Source organism: Phocoena phocoena, chromosome 16 (genome assembly GCF_963924675.1).
Source record: "Phocoena phocoena chromosome 16, mPhoPho1.1, whole genome shotgun sequence".
NCBI lineage: Eukaryota > Metazoa > Chordata > Mammalia > Artiodactyla > Phocoenidae > Phocoena > Phocoena phocoena.
In genome coordinates this window covers 19677315-19697297 of record NC_089234.1, presented here as the reverse complement: position 1 = coordinate 19697297, position 19983 = coordinate 19677315, and the positions used below count along the sequence as shown (strand labels likewise).

At 37.7% G+C, this 19983-nt stretch overlaps 1 protein-coding gene across 4 annotated transcripts in view; it reads left to right on the top strand.

Annotated features, from left to right (window-relative positions):
• Positions 1 to 16008, top strand: part of ADD3 (adducin 3) — a 124263-nt gene extending 108255 nt beyond the window's left edge. For 2 of the 4 annotated variants that reach the window (XM_065894207.1, XM_065894209.1), the window contains 13 exons: positions 365 to 503; positions 2499 to 2650; positions 3606 to 3686; positions 4528 to 4677; positions 5161 to 5304; positions 5408 to 5506; positions 6631 to 6813; positions 7375 to 7632; positions 8932 to 9051; positions 9489 to 9575; positions 12647 to 12770; positions 14399 to 14494; positions 15099 to 15391. In XM_065894207.1, the coding sequence (XP_065750279.1) occupies positions 365 to 503; positions 2499 to 2650; positions 3606 to 3686; positions 4528 to 4677; positions 5161 to 5304; positions 5408 to 5506; positions 6631 to 6813; positions 7375 to 7632; positions 8932 to 9051; positions 9489 to 9575; positions 12647 to 12770; positions 14399 to 14494; positions 15099 to 15391 (1926 nt within the window). Of the gene's footprint in view, positions 1 to 364; positions 504 to 2498; positions 2651 to 3605; positions 3687 to 4527; positions 4678 to 5160; positions 5305 to 5407; positions 5507 to 6630; positions 6814 to 7374; positions 7633 to 8931; positions 9052 to 9488; positions 9576 to 12646; positions 12771 to 14398; positions 14495 to 15098 lie in introns of all 4 variants that reach the window. The other 2 variants (XM_065894210.1, XM_065894211.1) reach the window with 2 other exon arrangements.
• Positions 16009 to 19983: the final 3975 nt, after the last annotated feature.

Below are 19983 nucleotides of genomic sequence, written 5' to 3'. Positions count from 1 at the left end.
TAAAATAATGTACATGAAAGCTATTCAAGAGAGGGATGGGGGGGGCTTCCCTGGTGGCGCAGTGGTTGAGAGTCCGCCTGCCGATGCAGGGGACACGGGTTCGTGCCCCGGTCTGGGAAGATCCCACATGCCGCGGAGCGGCTGGGCCCGTGAGCCATGGCCGCTGAGCCTGCGCGTCCGGAGCCTGTCCTCCGCAACGGGAGAGGCCACAACAGTGAGAGGCCCGCGTAACGCATAAAAAAAAAAAAAAAAAAAAAAGAGAGGGATGGGGGAAGAAGACTGATTACATCAGAGCAAGTTATGTTTGGGTCGTTCTGCTCCAAGCGAGAGGCATGTGCTCAGTGATTATTTTTGTGTATTACAGGCCTTTCGGGAAGACCTGGAATGCCTTATTCAAGAACAGATGAAGAAAGGCCACAATCCAACTGGATTACTAGCATTACAACAGATTGCAGATTACATCATGGCCAATTCTTTCTCGGGCTTTACTTCACCTCCCCTCAGTACGTCAGTTTCGTAAAGTTTAAAAGACAGTCATTTCATCTCTAATTTGTACACTGCACGTTTCTAGCAGCATATTCTGATCTGGTTCAGTCCTTAAGTTTATAACATCTAATAGTTAGAGTAACATAGTGTTAGGATCTCTTACTTTTTCATACCAACCAGACATTTATTACACTTTGTGAGGATTACAAAATAGTTATAAAATGTGGTCCCTGCCCCAGATAAATGCATATTTGAATTGAGGAGACATACAGTGAATGCACAAAAGATTAAAACTGCAAGGTAGGGCTTCCCTGGTGGCGCAGTGGTTGAGAGTCCGCCTGCCGATGCAGGGGACATGGGTTCGTGCCCTGGTCCGGGAGGATCCCACCTGCCGCGGAGCGGCTGGGCCTGTGAGCCATGGCCGCTGAGCCTGTGCGTCCGGAGCCTGTGCTCTGCAACAGGAGAGGCCGCAACAGTGAGAGGCCCGCGTACCGCAAAAAGAAAAAAAAAAAAAACTGCAAGGTAACTGTAGAGGAAAAAATTACAAAGCAGCTGGTAAGAAATTGTCTAATGACCTTTTCTAAGTCATCTAGCTATGAACTCAGAGTTGGAATTGATTATTGGCTGAAGTGGACTGAGAGAACTTTGTGGAAGAAGAGAGGCCTCAACTAACCAGACTTTAAAGGATGGAGCAGTTAGAGCTTGGTGTAAAAGGGTTTAGGACATTTTATTCATTCAACAGTTCTTTAGTGAGAGCACCAATTCGGTGGACTGAACACTAAGGATACCAAGAATCATAAGGCGTTGAGTCCAAGCACTTTACATCTCAGAGAGACGTGCAGAGAACTCACTGCTGTACCAGGGCAGGTACACAGAGTCCCAGACCATCAGGGACTTTTCTTTTCCTTCTCTTTCTTCCTTTGTTACTTCCTTTTATTTCTTTTTGGTTAAAGATTTACAAACAGGAGTTCAACGAATTCAAATACTTCCCAAATAGAGGAATGGTATGAAAAGAGACATGATGGTGGGAACGTGCAAGATGAGGGTAGAACTCCTAAGTGGATCAGTATGTTGGGACATGCATACTGGTTAAAGAATCTTTGAAAGAGTCCCAAAGTGAATTATAAGTGCTTGAACTAAAGTAGTGGTTGCGGGTAAAAGAAGGAAGAGATCAGTGAGAAAGGCATAGCCAAGGAAGAGGAGAGAAGACTTAGCAACAGGTTTGAATGTGGTGATGGTGGGGGTGGCAGATGGATGGTGAGAAGAATGATGAGTGCCAAAATCACGCACTCTTCCAGCTTGGGAGAAACATTCTATCAGAATCAACAGGAAAGTTAAAATGTTGAGCTAGTTTTCTTCACTTTTTCTATAACATTGATTATCTGTCGTGTGCCATGCATCCTAACAAGAGTCCATAAGGGCTAAGGCATAAGAGGTCCACGATAGTACCACACAGGCCTGGAAAAGAAGTCTAGGAAAGAGGTGGGAAATGGTGTCCAGGAGAATGAAGACTGAGTGAAAGTTGAATTCAGCAATTGGGTCATTAGAGATTAAGACTCGTTTTTGTTGCTTGGTGAGGGCAGAAACCAGACTGCTGTTTGACTGCATTCTTAAATATTTTTTGTTTGAATAAAAGTCAAAAGAGGTATTAGGTACAATAGCTTTCTGTTGAGATCTTTTCATCATAAAATTAGCAATAACCTCAGTGTTAATCACGCTTTTACCATTGGGATCCTGTGACCATTTTTCCCCAGTGGTGTGAGCCTGACTCCCTAACATCACTCTCGAACAAGTACTAGATGAAACAGCAAGGCGATAGCTGATACGTATTTTTACTCTCAGTGTACTTCTCTGAAGCAAGATAAGCTAATGCAACATTGTGTGGGCTGATAGGTTTCAGATCATCATTTACAGGCTGGGACACTCTCGAACTCAGGCTGCTTCCTGGCAACTAATTTTCAGGTAAGGAATTATTTGACCTGGTTCTTTCTCCACAATTTTTCCTCTTTTAGGTCTCGGCATGGTCACACCCATCAATGACCTTCCTGGGACAGATACGTCCTCGTACATGAAGGGAGAAAAGCTTACTCGTTGTAAACTTGCCAGCCTATACAGACTTGCAGATTTGTTTGGATGGGCCCACCTGGCAAATACATATATTTCAGTGAGTCCTTCGTCTTTCAGTTCCTTTTTTTAAAATCCCAACTTAAAGGCAACTGTACGCTCCTCACCTTTACTCAGAAGTCTGGTATTCTCTGAACCTAGCACGCTGGACCACAACCTCATCCTGATATAAACCTTATGTTTAAGGGAGAGGCTGCAGTTACCCCAACGTTCTTCTCCATTTGTTATCTGTGTCGTTTCCTTAATTCAGACCAGTCGCAGAACCTATCCAGGAAGAAATCCTCCTGGCAGAATTTCCTCTCTCTGTGTTAATTATATCTGAGAGTCAGTGATATTAAAAAATGCTTTAAAAAGCACTTGGGGCAGGGAAAATAGAGGGGGCCAGGGAAGTTTCCTCTCTCATCTTTATCTTTTTAATATATTTTTCCCATTCATCATCATCTTGTTTTCATGTTGCCCCACTTGGACACAAGACAATATTTGGAAGCAAAAAGTATGAAAATATTGTGTGATGAAAATGGCACAGATGTGAGGTGCAGTCTTCCTACAACTTTTCATCCCTTCCTCCAGCTATTCCTTGGTTTCCCCTTCCATTTCCACCTTAATTCGTTCCTAGGAAGAGAATCTATTCTCTTTCCTTTGCCCATTTCCCCTTAATTTCCATATTGTATTGGGTTGAACAATACTGGCATTCGTTTCTCCTGCATGTAGCTGACCCTAAATAACCTTAGAACCCCCAAAATAACACTTTTAGGTAAGTCCAGTAAATGAGAAACTAATGTCAGAATTTTTTAGCAAGTATTTGAGGGCTTGAGGGAAGAAAACTTTTCAAGGAAAGTTTCATGCTGCACAGCTTTAATTTCTGCTTTGTTTTTCCCCCCAGATATCTTACAGTTATTCATTGTAAATATATTCCTAGTCATGTTTACACTGCAAAATATGAACACCTCATAGTAAATCTGTATTGTTTTGGTTTTTTTTTTTCTTTCTCCCAGGTAAGAATAAGTAAGGAGCAAGACCACATAATAATAATTCCCAGAGGCCTGTCTTTTTCTGAAGCCACAGCCTCCAATTTGGTACAATTTTCATTCCTATGTTACTTTTTCTGTGCTTCCTTGTACTTTTCTGACAGATTTTAGCTTTTAATACAGGACAGAACAAGAAAAGGTATGGATGGAAGAACATTTACTAGTGAACAGGGAAGAATTTGGAAAGCTAATGTTGATTTTTAAGAAAAACTTTAGCATTCAAGAAAAACGGTAGTTGAAGAGCCTTGTAAATGAATTGGTCTAATCAGTTAACCTATTTATGTTTTGAAGAGAATCTTGATTTTTTTCACCCTGTACTCTGTAATTTGTTTTTTCAAAAAACAAACAAAAAACCCCACAAAGTCTGTATATTTTATAGCTAGATTTAAACAAAGTTCAGTTGGTGTGAGTATAGGGTCTGACATTCTAGCATTTTATTTTTCCATGATTGTACCCCGAGCCACTGTCATTGGCCTCTAGAAGAGTAGGAATTACGTTGGTTCTGGTACTATAGTGTTAATTAGCAAATGAACATTTTCCAGCCAGTTCAGTAAATGCCAGACTTACCCAGACCTTCAGTGAAGAGCTTAAGTTATTCAGTTTCTTGGAAACTGTGCTTCTTGCTAAATGCTAAGTTTTGTTGCAGACTACCTGTTTTTGTAAATAAAATTTTATGGGAACAAAGTCACACCCATTCTTTTACAGTAGTTTGTGGCTGCTTTTATACTACAGTGGCAGAGTTGAGTAGTTGCAGCAGAGGCCCACAAAATCTAAAATATTTGCTCTCTGGCTTTTGACAAAAAGTTTGCCACCCCCTGGTTTAGCTCATGAAACACAGGAAACTTTGATGCATGTGTGCCAGTTAACTGTGTCTTTCTGATTTTTCCAGGTGAAAGTCAATATAATAGGAGAAGTGGTTGATCAGGGAAGTACTAATTTGAAAATTGACCACACAGGCTTCAGTCCCCATGCCGCAATCTATTCAACACGTCCTGATGTTAAGTGTGTGATACACATCCATACCCTTGCAACGGCAGCTGTAAGTCACTGAAGGGCCAAAATCAACAATGACCCTGGGAAGTGTATTTTTTCATGGCTTTCCTTATATGATACTTTATAATCTTCATTCTTTCAGACCCCACCATTTGAAGTTATTTTCAAAGTATTAATCCTCTGCATATCCAGAAAGCAAAAGTCCCTTTGGAGTAAATGCTCTTGTTCTAGGAAACAACTGGAGAGATAGCATTTGCATTTTTGAACTCATCAGTTTAATAATGGGGTCATTGAGTTCTTTAGAGCAAGCCTTCTTTCCTAATATCTGGCACAGCATGTAAATTGAATAGTATCCCCAAAAGGTCTTTTTTTTTCTCTTGAAGAAGTGAAGAACTAAAGTGGGAGGTGGGCTGGAATGGTGAACACAGTGAATAGGCCAGCGCTCCCTGAGCTGACTGAAGAATCCAGTTCCTACAAAGGTGTAGTTAGTAACTAAGTGTGTTATCTTGGCATGAACCCAACCTAATAGGTATCCTCCATGAAGTGTGGGATCCTTCCAATTTCTCAAGAGTCCCTGATCCTGGGAGATGTCGCCTATTATGACTACCAAGGGTCACTTGATGAACAGGAGGAGAGAATTCAACTGCAGAAAGTTCTGGGGCCAAGTTGTAAGGTATGTAGTAGAGTTTCTATCTAAGGAGCTATTTTTGTCGCTGTTACTGTTGATGTGAGCTATGCCAGTTATTTAAAGTGATTGCTCTGGGATTCTATTTTAGGTGCTGGTACTCAGAAATCATGGTGTGGTAGCACTTGGAGAAACAATTGAGGAGGCTTTTCATTACATTTTTAATGTGCAGATAGCCTGTGAGATTCAGGTAAGAAAAATTGTTTACCCCCATCTTTTTTTTTTTTTTTTTGCTTTGTTATGTTGGGTATTGTGTTTACTTATTTCCAGAGTTCTATCAGTTGGTGGCTTCTTGTTTTGTTTTGTCTTTTAAGAGAAGTTCTGCTTCATTTGAGTAAAAAAGGGTCAACTGAGGTATCTCTTGAATTGAAAACAGGAGGAAAGAAAATTAAAATTCATATACAGACACACACACCAAATCTAAGTGCTTCATAAGCATCATTTTCCTCATAATCCTACTTTTTAAGATGGTATAATTGCACATTTCTCCATTTTCACCCTCTAGTGATATGGCGCTAATTGAGAAAGGTGACTAACAGTTATCAAAATAGACCAGCTGTGTTGTGGACACTTTCATAAAAAGTGTAAGAGCAGTGCCAGAAGTTTTATGAACTCATGCAGTTTCCAGTGATGCCATAGCCTCAGCCTCATTAATATAATGGATTACTTATTAACCACTTTTTCCCCAGAGAAGCTGAATGCATTTAATGGCCCTAATTTCCCCCTTTAAGAAAAATCAAGCAGATTCTCTTGAAGCAAATGGTAATAATCTGAATTTATTGGAAAGGCCGTAAAAAAGGGGGAAAAAACTTTTTCTACCAACTTGTCTTAACAACCACCTTTTTTTTTTTTCTTTTTTGCTTTAATGGTCGCTCTTCTTCTCACATGAGGCTATGAAAAGCTTAATTATATTGAGATAATGAGCTGACTTCTGCCTAAATATTCTTAAATTCACAGTATAGTGTTTATATTCCTTTAAAATTATAACTGTCAACAAAAGTATTAACTGGATTGCCATGGGAAAACTGCAAGGAAAGAACTTTAAAATTTGGCAAGAGAATTCAGTTTCTTGAAATATATTAAAAGGTATGGCTCTAAATGTGTTTTCCATCAGGGAGGGTCAGAGTCCTGGAAGGTATAGATAGATGGGAAAGATACTTCAGCTGCCTGCTTTCACAAGTGTATTTCTTTGTTGGCAGCCCGGCGGAAAGTGTTACAGATATTTGCTGAATCAACCTTATGCCTCTTTAAAAGTGAAATTACTCATTCTAGTCTTTACAGTCCTGTGCCTCTATATTTTGCCATTGATTACAGGTGCGGGCATTAGCAGGGGCAGGTGGAGTAGACAATCTGCTTGTACTGGATCTTCAGAAGTATAAAGCTTCCACTCACGCTGTGGCAGCATCTGGAGGAGGAGGAGTGAATATGGGTGCCCATCAAAAATGGAAGGTTGGCGAGATTGAGTTTGAAGGGCTGATGAGGACTCTGGACAATTTGGTAGGTGAAAAATTGAACATAACCTTGATTTCATGTTTCCAGATTCAAGAGCAGATGTTTCCATCTCCCTTTGGTTTTGGAACATGCTCCTTACTCCAGAGTGTGACCCTAGGAAGGAATTCAGTGTATTTTAAGAATCAGTGAAACATGCAACTGTCGTCTTATCTTAGTTATTAGCCTCTTGCACTAAGAGTCAGAAGGCAGATTGCCTTCAGACCCAGGAAAAAATACTTAAATGAGCACTGAGATTTGGCCTCCAGAAAACCAGTTTTTATCTAGGAACATGTTTCTGGTGAGCAGTTTTGAAATTACCTTTGTCAGGAACAGTTGTGTGAGTGGAAATTGCTTTGTCAGCCGAAATCAGTTTTAACCAGATCTTGAAATTTGCTTAATTTTCAACTCCAGTGTTATGTGGAGGTTATATGGAGTTTGGAAGGATCTTCCCTTTATTTGTTTTTCGGTAAAAGGGTCTTATTGAATCATTTGTTTAAAGAATTAGACTCTAAATGCTGTGCTTGGTACAAGTTTGATAGCTTCAAATGTGGTTTTTCCCTCCCCTAGGGGCATAGAACAGGCTATGCTTACAGGCATCCTCTCATTCGAGAAAAGCCTAGGCACAAGAGTGATGTGGAGATCCCAGCAACTGTGACTGCCTTTTCCTTTGAAGATGATACAGTGCCACTCTCTCCTCTCAAATACATGGCACAGAGGCAGCAGCGTGAAAAAACAAGATGGCTGAACTCACCAAATACCTACATGAAAGTGAATGTGCCTGAGGAGTCTCGGAATGGGGAGACCAGTCCCAGGACCAAAATCACAGTATGCCCCTACTTTACGTGGTTTGCCTTTACTAAATATTTTGCCTAGTTTACTGATGAATTGAATGGTCTATGTTGAAATATTGGGGAAGTAGAATATAACATTAACAATAACATCACTATAACTTCTCAGGTAACCTTTGTGCAAGGCACTTTGTTCTAAGTGCCGTACATGAATTATCTCATTTACTTCTCCTAATATGGAAAGGATGCTGTTTTCCTCCTCCATTTTATAGATGAGAAAACGGAGGCACAGAGGGATTAATTAATCATTTGTGAATGGTAGAATCAGGGTTTGAATGCAGGCAGTCTGACTCTGGAGCCCAGTGTTACCCATTGCATGATACTGCTTTGTAGTTTATATTGTACTTGTGAATCAGAACTAGAAAAGTTATCAACACCTAACGGTGCCAGATTTTGTGAATTACTGCACATAGGCAAGATCTTGTAGATAAAGAAACAGGTTATCTTAAATTTTTCAGCATTTTGTCTCAGATTTGGTTTAATTTTGGAGTGTTTATCACTAAATATTCTATAGATACTCAAAATTGGTTCATCCTATCGTATAAATCAGTAGTATTCAATATGGAAATACCTAGGCATCAAAGTTTTTTTTTTCCCCTAGTCTATATTGATTTCTTATCTCCTAGTAAAAGAACATAAGTTTCCCAGAATTAATCTTTTTGACAGAAACTAATGGCCAGTCATCATTAATCTTGATGAATATTAGCTTTCTTTAAGGGATATAATGGGTAAATGAGAAGAATTATTTAAGGCTCTTCCACCCCTGTGGTGCCATTATACTATAGATTACTACAAGCTTATCCCCTTTGTAAAATGCTGGTCAGGGGCTTGGCCCATTCTGCCAGCCAAAAATAAAAATGAAATCTGGAAAACTAAATCTTAAGAGATTTCTTGAGTCCTTTTTGATGACTTCTTAGCCATCATCACTTAAAACTTGAATGCAGGTATCAACTCTGAATGTGAGTTAACGTGAGATCAAGCTCTATATGCTTGAAATATTTTCACCAACATATTTAAAATGCCAAAAGGAAAAAATTTAAATAGGCATAATTTAATATTCATGTGAATAGTAATGACATTTGTTTGTTCTTTAAGTGAATGCTGATTCTAACTAGTATGGGAGATACACTAATTGACCACTAAAAACTACTCAGTGAAATTCTTTAACATATTAGCAGTGTATGCACCCACCCACTGGAGTCAATAAACAGTTGTCAAGAACCTACCATATTTCCTTAACACAAAGCTTCATTCTAGAAAATTTTTGATTCTTTAGTGGATGAAAGCAGAGGACTCTTCAAAAGTTAGTAGTGGAACACCTATCAAAATTGAAGATCCAAATCAGTTTGTTCCTTTAAACACAAACCCGAATGAGGTACTAGAAAAGAGAAATAAGGTAAGACATGGTCGATCTTCTATGACTAGAGGAGGCCTTTTTATGCTGTTTTATGTTTAAATCACTGGTGACTGAATCTGATTAATGCTACGCTTAGAGGTTTAAATACAGAAGAATTTGAAATTGAATTCTGTATAATTTTAGCTTGTATTGAGTAACTCCAGCTCTGTTCTAGTTTCTGGTGAGCGGGCTATACGGGGAAGAAGTATTAGACATATTTCTGCTGTATTAGTGAAAAATGTAGTCCTCTGATAATGTAAGGCAATAGGAAATCACACATCAAGAAGAGTGGAGATTAATGTGAGTTGTTATGATGGTAAAAGAGGGCTTTGTGGAGGTGGGAATTAAAGAGGCTCTTACCCTGGGGTGGTCAAATAGTAAGCCAAAGGTCACCTGCAGAGTTGCCCCCAAGAACTTGTTACTGTGTTTCAATTCAGATTCGAGAACAAAATCGATATGACTTGAAAACAGCAGGACCACAATCTCAGTTGCTTGCTGGAATTGTTGTGGATAAGCCTCCTTCTGTAAGTCCATAAAGCAATATGATCTTTGTTTTCACATTAATTTATTTGCTTTTTAAATATGAATATCTGTTTTTACTAAAGTTAATACAAACACAAGTTAAAAAGTCAAAGAATCCACAAGACTTAAAATGTCACCTTCAATTCCCAATTTCTAGGGGCATGGACTTTATTCTAGCATATACCTTTGTTTCCAAAGAGCATCTTTATCCTGCTTTTTCTTGGTTTATCAGTTTTAGATGTCAACTTTATTTCATCAAATCTATTTCATCAACTATTTCATCAACTATGAGAAGTACCATTATTTTATGTATCACTAAAAGAGAAAAAAACCTAATTATAAGATGAATGCCAATTTCAGGATCAGAAAATGTGGGAGAAAAGTGCATCTTAGAATTAATGAGAGACAGTAGTGACTTCTTTTATGGACTGTGAGGATCTAGCCTGTTTACACAAGGCTCTTCCCTTTTTCATTCTCCCAGTAAGGTTGTACCACAATGTTTTGTCTAGTCAGCTTTCAGTGTTTATATTTTTAAACGCTTACTGCTGAGCCAGGTCGTATTCCATGATGACATTTCCTTTCTTATACAACTTTTCTCCCCTTGGAGAAAAAGTTGCCTCCTTTTTTCATTGGCTTAGTACTTAAGATACATGGGGCTTAGTTCTTCCCGAACTTTTCTTAATATTATTTTCCATAGGGTCAGAAGTAACAGGTAATCTCTCAGTTCTAGCCCTTTGTCATTGTCCTTCTGGTCCAGATCTGGACTAGGTGCTCTTCAGGCCAGATGTACAGGCCCATCCTGAGGATCCCTGTGCTTCTCAATACGTAGTCCTGTTTCCTGCAGCGTATGTCTCCTACTGAAGAAAGGAGACTCCTTTCTTACTCCTTTATCATTGAGCGCATCCTCTAATAGCTTTCTCGGAAAGGATACATAGGAGGTAACAGTCTGAAAACCTGTATTCTACCTTCAAATGTGCATGTAATGGATACAGAATTCTAGTTTACAAATAAAATGAAAAGCATCACCGTATTATCCCCTAGCTCCACATCATTGTTAAGAAGTAGGACAGGGCTTCCCTGGTGGCGCAGTGGTTGAAAGTCCGCCTGCCGATGCAGGGGACACAGGTTCGTGCCCCGGTCCGGGAAGATCCCACATGCTGCGGAGCAGCTGGGCCCGTGAGCCATGGCCGCTGAGCCTGGCGTCCAGGGCCTGTTCTCCGCAACGGGAGAGGCCACAACAGTGAGAGGCCCGCGTACTGCAAAAAAAAAAAAAAAAAAAAAAAAAAAAAAAAAAAAAAAAAGAAGTAGGACAGTATTGTGATTCATGTACCTTTGTGTAGGCTTTTTTTTTAAAGACCTTTTCTACATTCCTGCTATTCTGAAATTTTATGATGGTGTGCTTTGTAGTAATTTCTATTTAGTCTCCACTTTTAGCATGTAGTAACCCTTTTTAATCTGCAAAGTCACGTCCTGGGAATTTTCTAAAGTATTTCTCCGGTAAGTAGTCCTTTTCCCTTCAATTTCTTTTTCTGTCAGGATATATATACTGTTAGTTGGATTTCTTTGACTAAGCCTCTGATTTTTTTCTTTCCTATTTTATATCTCTTTGTCTTTTAATCCTACTTTCTGGGAGATTTGCTTGACTTTATTTTCTAAGCCTTCTATTTAATTTTCTATTTTGATTTTTTTTTTTTTTTACTTTTTAAGACTTCTTATTCCCTGAATGTTCCTTTTTTTTTTTTTTTTTTTCTTTTTAAATAACATCCTGGTCTTTCTGGATACAGTATTTTCTCTTATTGCTGTAAGGGAATCAATTTTAAATTTTCTTTGGCTGCCTTTATTGTCTGTTTCTTCTGAGTTCCCTTTTTCTTTTTAATTCTGGTTTCCTCCATGTTGGAAACTTTCCTCAAGTGTCTGGAAATCCGTGGTAGTCTGTCTGTATTTAAGAATGAGACACTGAAAGCCAGTCAGAAGCTTCAGATGTGTGCAGAGCTTGGGAACTGGCGAGCTCCACTGTAGGGTGACTGGATGTGGACCAGGTTGATTCTTTCAGGAATGCCCAGATGTTAGTATCTGTAGTTGTTTTATCTGGGGTCATTTAATTTATCCAGAGAATTCTCTAGTCTCTTGCCAGTCTCCCACCATCATCCTGGGAACCCTCAGCTATGTTTTGTGTCCCCTAATCAGTTGTTCTGAAGAATAAGCCTCTGATCTTCTGCAGAGATGAGAGAGCGGTAAATGCTCAGCTGTGTGGAACAGGAAAGGGGACCTGAGAATCTATATGTTCCTTATTTACACTTCTAACTTGTCCCCACTTTTCAGCTTTTCTTCACAGCACCTTCTGTGATACCTGAGCCTTACCAGGCCTCCACAGGGCAAATGAGCAGGTTTCTCCTTTGCAAGGCTAAGGCTCCAACTTTCTCAGCTCTTCCACCCATTCTTCCACCTGCTTTCCATCTTCCAACAATGTGTTATGACTTCTCATCCTCTGTTGTCTCATCTTCCATTCTTTTGTCTTTAAAAGCTAATACTTTTTTGTTGTTGTTCTTTTACTACCATTTTAGTGGGGTTTGGGGAGGAATTTTTTTAAATGCATGGGTTCAATCTGCCAGGTTTAGCTGTAAGTCTCATTAATTTCTTTTCTAGAGCAAATAGGTACAAGTTTATTTTCGTAGCAAATTTAAAGTTCTTTTGGTACAGTTTCATTTTTCTAAGACTTTTTTCAAAGTCTTTTTTTTTAAGATATTTCTTAGTTATATGAAGCTTTCTAGAACTTGGCTTAGTTTTTTTTTTCAGAGTTATTAAAATTGACCTATGCAGGCTTATTGAGGAACCATCACTGGCAATTTTAGCCTATTGGATCAGTAGTCTAAAAGCATTAATCTGATATGAATATTTTAAACAAAGCATGTTACTTTATCATTTCTTATGATTGTTGTGAGGTGGGGTGTCACAAACATCATATATACATTTAAGTGTGTGTGTGAAATTGTGTATATATGTAAATATATATAAATAAATATATAGATATAAGTAAAGCTCTTGGTAACAAGTCAGTGCTTTTCTTTGCAAGACCATGCAGTTTGAAGATGACGATCATGCCCCACCAGCTCCTCCCAACCCCTTCAGTCATCTCACAGAAGGAGAACTTGAAGAGTATAAGAAGGCAATTGAACGTAAACAGCAAGGACTGGAAGGTCAGTTCATTTTGAGATAAAGCCCAGGATATAACAGAGCCTCTTGAGTTGGATGATAGAGGGCAGTCAGGGTTTTTTTTTTTTAATGTTCCTTTTACAATCAGTTGTTCCATATCCTCTCTCCTGGTCCTTACTTGAGTAATAAGTAGGACTGAAATGCAAATAGCTACCACACACCATCTATGTTAACATGTAGAGAAGACTGTTTTCCTCAGAAAGCAATCGGATTGCTAGCAAAAAGTCTTCTATAGTAAAGTGAAATCCCCGGATGAGTAAAGACTCACTAGCTAGAGTAAATGTAGATATATTAATAGATTTAAACATTCAGAATATGTGGCTTTTTTAAAAAAAACTTTCTACTTTGACATAATTATAGATTAACAAGTATGTGGCTTTAATGCTTTATAGAATCTCTATTGTTACTGGATGTCTCAAGATGTCAATATTTAATGTCAAAATCAAAATATAAAACAAACTGCTAGAATTTTTATGTGACTTTCCTTAAGTACATGGGCACTCTAGTGAGGTCGCTTTTATCTGACTTCAGAACCCTAAGCAAGGGTTGTATCTAAGAATTGTTCATGAAAATGCCAATTGAATATTAGCTCCCTTTTTCTCAAGAATAAGAGATTCTTTATAGCAAGGGTTCTCAATCTTGGGTCTTTGGATAAGCTTTAGACAGTCCATGAGTCATCTGAAAAATATATGCTTAATTTTGTGCAACACAGATTTGAGGAAGGCAAGGGTGCAAGGTGGAGGGCAAGAAGTCTGTAACCCCCAAAAGAGGGTAAGAGCCTCTGCTTTAGAGCGTCTTCAACATACAGTTGAAATTTTTATGCAAAACAGAACCAATAGTTAAAGAATCTTTGTCCCAGTTAGATATCATGTAGAAAGAACTAATGACATCTGGATCATCCAGGGAACAGTTTTTAAAAGTGTGTTCGTGTCTTTGTCACAAAAGCAAGTCAACCTGACTCATTAATGTAATTACACTAAATGTTAGGTGATACTATTCAACTTGTTTATTCTAACATAAGGTTGGAAACTTTCTCTGATTTTGTATTTTGTAAAATGTCCCTCTTTAATCTCTTATTTTTTGAAAGCCTAAAGATGCCAGGTAACAAATATTGCACAATAGAACCATCACCTTTTATATATAACTTTATAGTTTCTTCCACATTCATTACGACCTGAATTAGCTCACTAATATTGCTGACAGGAATCACTAATTGGATATTGATCAAAAATTCAGTGAGGCATTCTGCCTCATTAATGTAGCATCATTGGTGAAGCTTTCATATTTCTTTTCATTTGGCTGCTCAATGTGTTTTGATTTTCTAACACTCTAGCAAAAGTTAAATGCATACATATTATTTGCCTGGGCTTCCAGTAGCCATGCTTCCTTAAAGCATGTGTATAAAATTACCAGTAGCAGCCAGAAATGTTAACACATTAACCTCCTCTTACTGCATAGTTATCGATATGTGGGATAACTGTTAGCATGCTCAGCTCATTGCTGAAGAGTTTATCATCCCTGGGTATGCAGGTATTTGATGTATGCACTAACCTCCCTGAAATCTTATGCTTCTTTGTTTTGCATGGCTTTTAACTAAACTCTTATCCAACAGATGCTGAGCAGGAATTACTCTCAGATGACGCTTCATCTGTTTCACAAATTCAGTCTCAAACTCAGTCACCGCAAAATATCCCTGAAAAATTAGAAGGTATTCAATGTAATTTCCCATAGCCTTCACCGACTTAATCTTTAGAGTCTGTCCCTCTGTCATTTGTCTTCATATAAAGAAATTGAACACCTGATACAGTAAGTTTACCATGGATTTTACTTAAAGCTCCCAATAATTTAATACTTTTTATTAAATGGGGTGCTACTTTTGTTCAACATATCTATTGACTTACCTTAATCTGGATATTGGCAACCTATAGTTCTTAAGAATTTGTGAAATTAAATTTGGTTTGTCGTATGTCTTCCAAACAGAAGCATGAAATCTTTTTCAATTTTGATTGCCCAGTGACCCCAAAATTAAAGAAAAATATATGTATGTTGTCTTCCTCATTTATACTGACTTGCTTTACAATGAAACTGTCAAGTCATCCAACTGGACTTATCCAGCCTTCATTCTTTGGTCTAACAACTTTGTCCTCTTTATACCACTTAAGAGCATTAGCTTTATGTTAATAGGCCCATAGTCTATTAAAATAATGATCTATCTTTACTGGAATTAAAGTACATTGCTTGAACACTTCAGTTTTGTAAAATAAAGCAAGGATGTTGACTATATAAAATTTAAAAATCCTCCCCTTTTGTAGAAAACCATGAGCTGTTTTCCAAGAGCTTCATCTCCATGGACATGCCTGTCCTGATAGTGAATGGCAAGGATGACGTGCATGGTGTTGAAGACGAGCTTGCTGAGCGAGTGAGCAGGTTAACTACAAGCACCACCATAGAAAACATCGAGATTACCATTAAGTCTCCAGAAAAAACTGAAGAAGTCCTGTCACCTGAAGGCTCACCTTCAAAATCACCATCCAAGAAAAAGAAGAAATTCCGCACTCCTTCTTTTCTGAAAAAGAACAAAAAAAAGGAGAAAGTTGAAGCCTAAATAAAGTCTTTTTGCAATTATTATTATTACAATGTGACGTTGCACATTTGAAAACCACATTTAAGTTGATCATTAATATGCAGTGGTAGATCAGATTGGGGGTATGTAGCAAACTGGACTTTAAGAACTGGAAAGAGGTTTTACTAAAAGAAAAACATATTATGAAAAACACTTTCAAATTCATCTCTCATTTTGTATGTCCAAAAAAGGTTTTGAATTTTTAAACAATTGCTAGTTTTGATTAGCTCTGCCCTCATGAAGTATTATGATAATCACCACAAACAGATATCTGTCTGAATTACTTCAGGCCTTCTACATAATATCTGTTGGAAACAAATTACCAGTGAACAAGCGAGAGAATTTTTGTTTCTCAAAACCTGCTTCACTTGGTAAGCAGATTATAGTTTTTTATCGTTATTATTGACTGTCCCTTTTGGGTTCCCATTGTTAAAATGGGCATTAACAGAATGCTTTAAAAGCTTCTAAGATAAGAATCTATAGCATTAGTATACACTGGCACATAATTGTTTTTTTAAATTTAAGAAAAGATTCATTTGGAATTTTATTCATAGTATAAAAATTTCCTCACCTGAAGTAACTTTGTTTGCAAAAAAAAACATCATTTTAGTAAACTATAATTTTTGAAAAATTCCTTTTTTATTAGTTTAGAAAGCCCCTTATTTTTCAACAAAGGGGATTTTATACACATAACATGGGTTATTTAGTTTAACTCTGGCAAAAACGATTTTTGTATGTTGAGATGTTTGTATGCCATTCAGTATAAAAGTGTCTGAGCATATTAGCCAATCATTTAACAGTAGAGCACATTTGAGGCTGCTTGGTACTAAGTATACTTAAATATAATTAAAGAATCCAGGGACTTGGTATCAAAAGGGGATTAGAGCATTTAAAGGCATAACAGGATTCATATTTGAACCTTATAATGTATTTTTCTCTTAGTATCACTAATGAATGAAGAAGCCCTCATAAGGTAACCAAACGGAAAGGAAAAGAATGAGAGAGAAAGTGAAAAATGAAGGGAACAAGAGAGGTGTCATGAGAAGAAGAATTCTAGTTCGATAATGATTCATAGACATGATAGGATTTGAAGTGTCATTTATTTGACGCCTGTCCCAAATTTCTAAAATTCTGCTTCTCTGCCAAAATCATTCTATTTCTTAGTTGATATTTGGGTTTTAAAAAGGGTCAGATCCTCCTTTTAGCTTGCGTATCTTCAGAAGGCAGCACAAGAAGAAATCAGTGGGTCTAATCCCACCCCCACCGTGAGAAAACTACCACTTCTTAATTTTTACCAATTTTTCTTATCTTTTCAGTTAACTTTCTTTCTAATGTAAATACAAATTTAAACCTAGGCTTAATATAGTTTTATTTCCCTTTCACCCAAGTCATGTCACAAATCAATGTAAAATCAATGATCCAAAATAGTCAGTGGGTAAAAATAATCCAAAGTATCTCTGAAGGGTGAGTTGGCGTGTAAAAAAAATTACACTGATGATAGTGTGCTCTGGGGCTGGTTCTGTTTGACTGTGAGTGTATGATGATGCAAAGTTGAAACGGAGCCTGGAAAGTTCATTCTAGATCTCACTAACTACTGGAATCAGTGTTTTAATCTTAGTGGAAACTTTCAGTTGCTTAATTCTGTATTTGAGGATTCTTTTATGTTCTACATCATTTATGTTGTATTACAACGTATGTAGAAACAGTAACCTGTGAACTATGCTTTTCCATAACTTTTTAAAAATATATATAAAATGAATGCAATGTGCATAAATATTTTTTAAATGCAACAGTGAACTATTTGCACCTTTTGCTAATGCCTCTATTTACTTGCTTTGGCATAAAGAATGAGCCAGTGAACCTCTGTGTCATGTGGAAAGTGTATAAATGTTATCTGATATTGCTCTTAGATGTAATGCTAATTAATGTAAAATCACAAATAAACAGTATTTTAAATAGATGGACTTGGTATCAAGAGCTTTCAGTTCAAGGGTGGTTACTTATCCTGAATTACTTTGTGGACTGTTGAGTTTTGTACTGCGGTGAGACTTTGAGTAAGACTGACACTTCTGAATAAGGAATGTCCTAATACATTTATTTTCAAATTAGTTGAAAATCAACTATATAAAACCCTTCTTGTTTCAGCGCATTTTGGAGGAAATATTCCCCAGGTTACCCACTTTTGTTTCTTGATAGGCTATGGCAACCTTAACTATTTCTCTGACATCTAGAGGTCTTTGAAGGACTTAGGATTCTGATTCTCAGTCTCAGAATCTATGGATGTAGAATAGAAAATGTTGTAGAATATGTGTTGAGTTTATAGATTACTTCTCTTTGATTTTTATTTCTGTAACAATGTAACAATAAAGAAGATAGTAGAGAGAATAGAAAGGTTACAGTTCCACCACATTAACATTCCACAAAATATTTCACTCCCTTCTAGCTCTTGTTCAGCTATGTATGTATTTCCTGTGTATTGGTTATCATGGGGTGAGTGTAATTTTATTCAAGATTTTTCTTCTACTTAAACATAGCATAATCTGTCCTAGAAGATTTTCAAACCAAATCCCTCACATGAGTGATTTCTTGTGATTTTTTTCCACAACTTTGTCCTAAAAATAGAGTGCAAGAGGGGAAATCATGTTAATTGAGGGTTCTGGTTAATTGAAGTTTTTACTATAATTACCCGTTATAAAAATGAAGGGTTTGGGCAGAGGATAGATTCATAGTCTTGGACATATTTAAGTATTACCTTGGCTTGTAAATAATCCTTTGGTGAAAAACTGCTGTTTTAGAAAGATGCTCATTTCAAAATTCCCTTTCATAAAGCAACAAAGGCAATTATCTTCAGTTCTCACTTGAGAGTCCATATAGCATGAAAGGTAATGTTGCCTGTGTCTTTTCCTCTATTGATTAGTATTTTCATTCAGCAGGGAATAAAGAGAACCAAATGGATCAAATTGTGACAGCATTGGTTTTTCTTAACATCAGCATTTTTTCTTTTTTGACACAGGCAGAAAACACATAAAGGCAAGTGGGTTATTTTTTAAACTCCAGGATGAAGTATATACATCAAAGTTGCAATCTTGACCAAACTAGGATTTTAAAAAGAACAATCTTCTTTGTGGCCACTAGAGGGTGTAATAGACCTAACAATCCTGTTATGTTTCTAGTCCTTGAACTTAACTTCCCTTTTCTTAATTGCTAGGCACCACCATGTTTGTTGTGAAATACCCAGAACTTGGAAGACTTTGTTGCTTATCATTCTCCTCTCTAGACTGTTCTCAACCTAGTTGTCTCAGCAGGTCCCATTTCACCAATACCAATACCACCAGCAGGGACTCAGTGCCTCTGGAGAACACATTGAAAATTGTTGAGGTGTGGTCTCAGAAAGAAACCACGGTAGAATATAACTCCTCAGAGGAGTTTTCGTGCCTGTGAGTGGTAATATAATGCCTGCTACAATAACTGACATTTTGGGGGGAGATAACTGATAATATCTGTCATTTTTTGATACCTTCCGTTTATCAAAGATTATGCTAAATGCTTTTCATGTATTACCTCATTTGGCCTTCCCAACATCTTAAGAAAGTAGATGATATTATCCTCATTTTGTAGCTAGAGACTAAGGCTTGCAGAAAACTAAAAGGGGGTGCTAGTATTTCACTCAGAGATTCAGATTTCTAAAATTGCTAGTGCCAGACCCTATGTGCCTCCAGTGTACGTTTTCTGGGGGGAGAGGCAGTTTACTTAATGTGGACTATAAGTCCAGCCATGGTGAATTCATGTTTTGATATAAGGTGGGATATAGATTTGGGATAAAACATTAACTTTTGATTTGGAAGACTTTTTTTTAACAAATTACCCCAAGAATGAAGAAATTGATGAATATCTGGAAAGTGGGAACAACCTGCGGTAACATCATCCTTTAGGATAAAGAACCAGCTCTTGAACCTTCACCATAATACCCAGAAGATAAGATATCTATACTTTTGCTTAAGATGCAAAAAAGGCTTGGGTAGACGCTCTTTTGCTTTTTTTTTAATTTCCAATGTTGGGGGCAAGGAGAGACATTCTAAGGAAAGTTATTTTAAAAACCTGAAAAGCCTGCTTAATCTAGTTACAGAAGCAGTTTTTTGTGTTTTGTTTTTTTTTGCGGTACGCGGGCCTCTCACTGTTGTGGCTGTGGCCTCTCCCGTTGTAGAGCACAGGCTCCAGACGTGCAGGCTCAGCGGCCATGGCTCACGGGCCCAGCCGCTCTGCGGCATGTGGGATCTTCCCGGACTGGGGCACGAACCCGCGTCCCCTGCATCGGCAGGCGGACTCTCAACCACTGCGCCACCAGGGAAGACCCCCAAGAAGCAGTTTTAAAGATAAGAAGTATACTGTACCTACTTACAATTTTATTCAGATGAACATACTTGGAGATGACCTTTCTTGGAGAAAAATCTAGTGTACATGCTGGAGATCAGAACAAGGATAAGCAAGACTTTGGGAGAAATCTGGATAGAAAAAACTATTTGCAAATTCAGTAGTTTTCAAAGAGATTTCATTTCTAAGAGATGACCATTAGG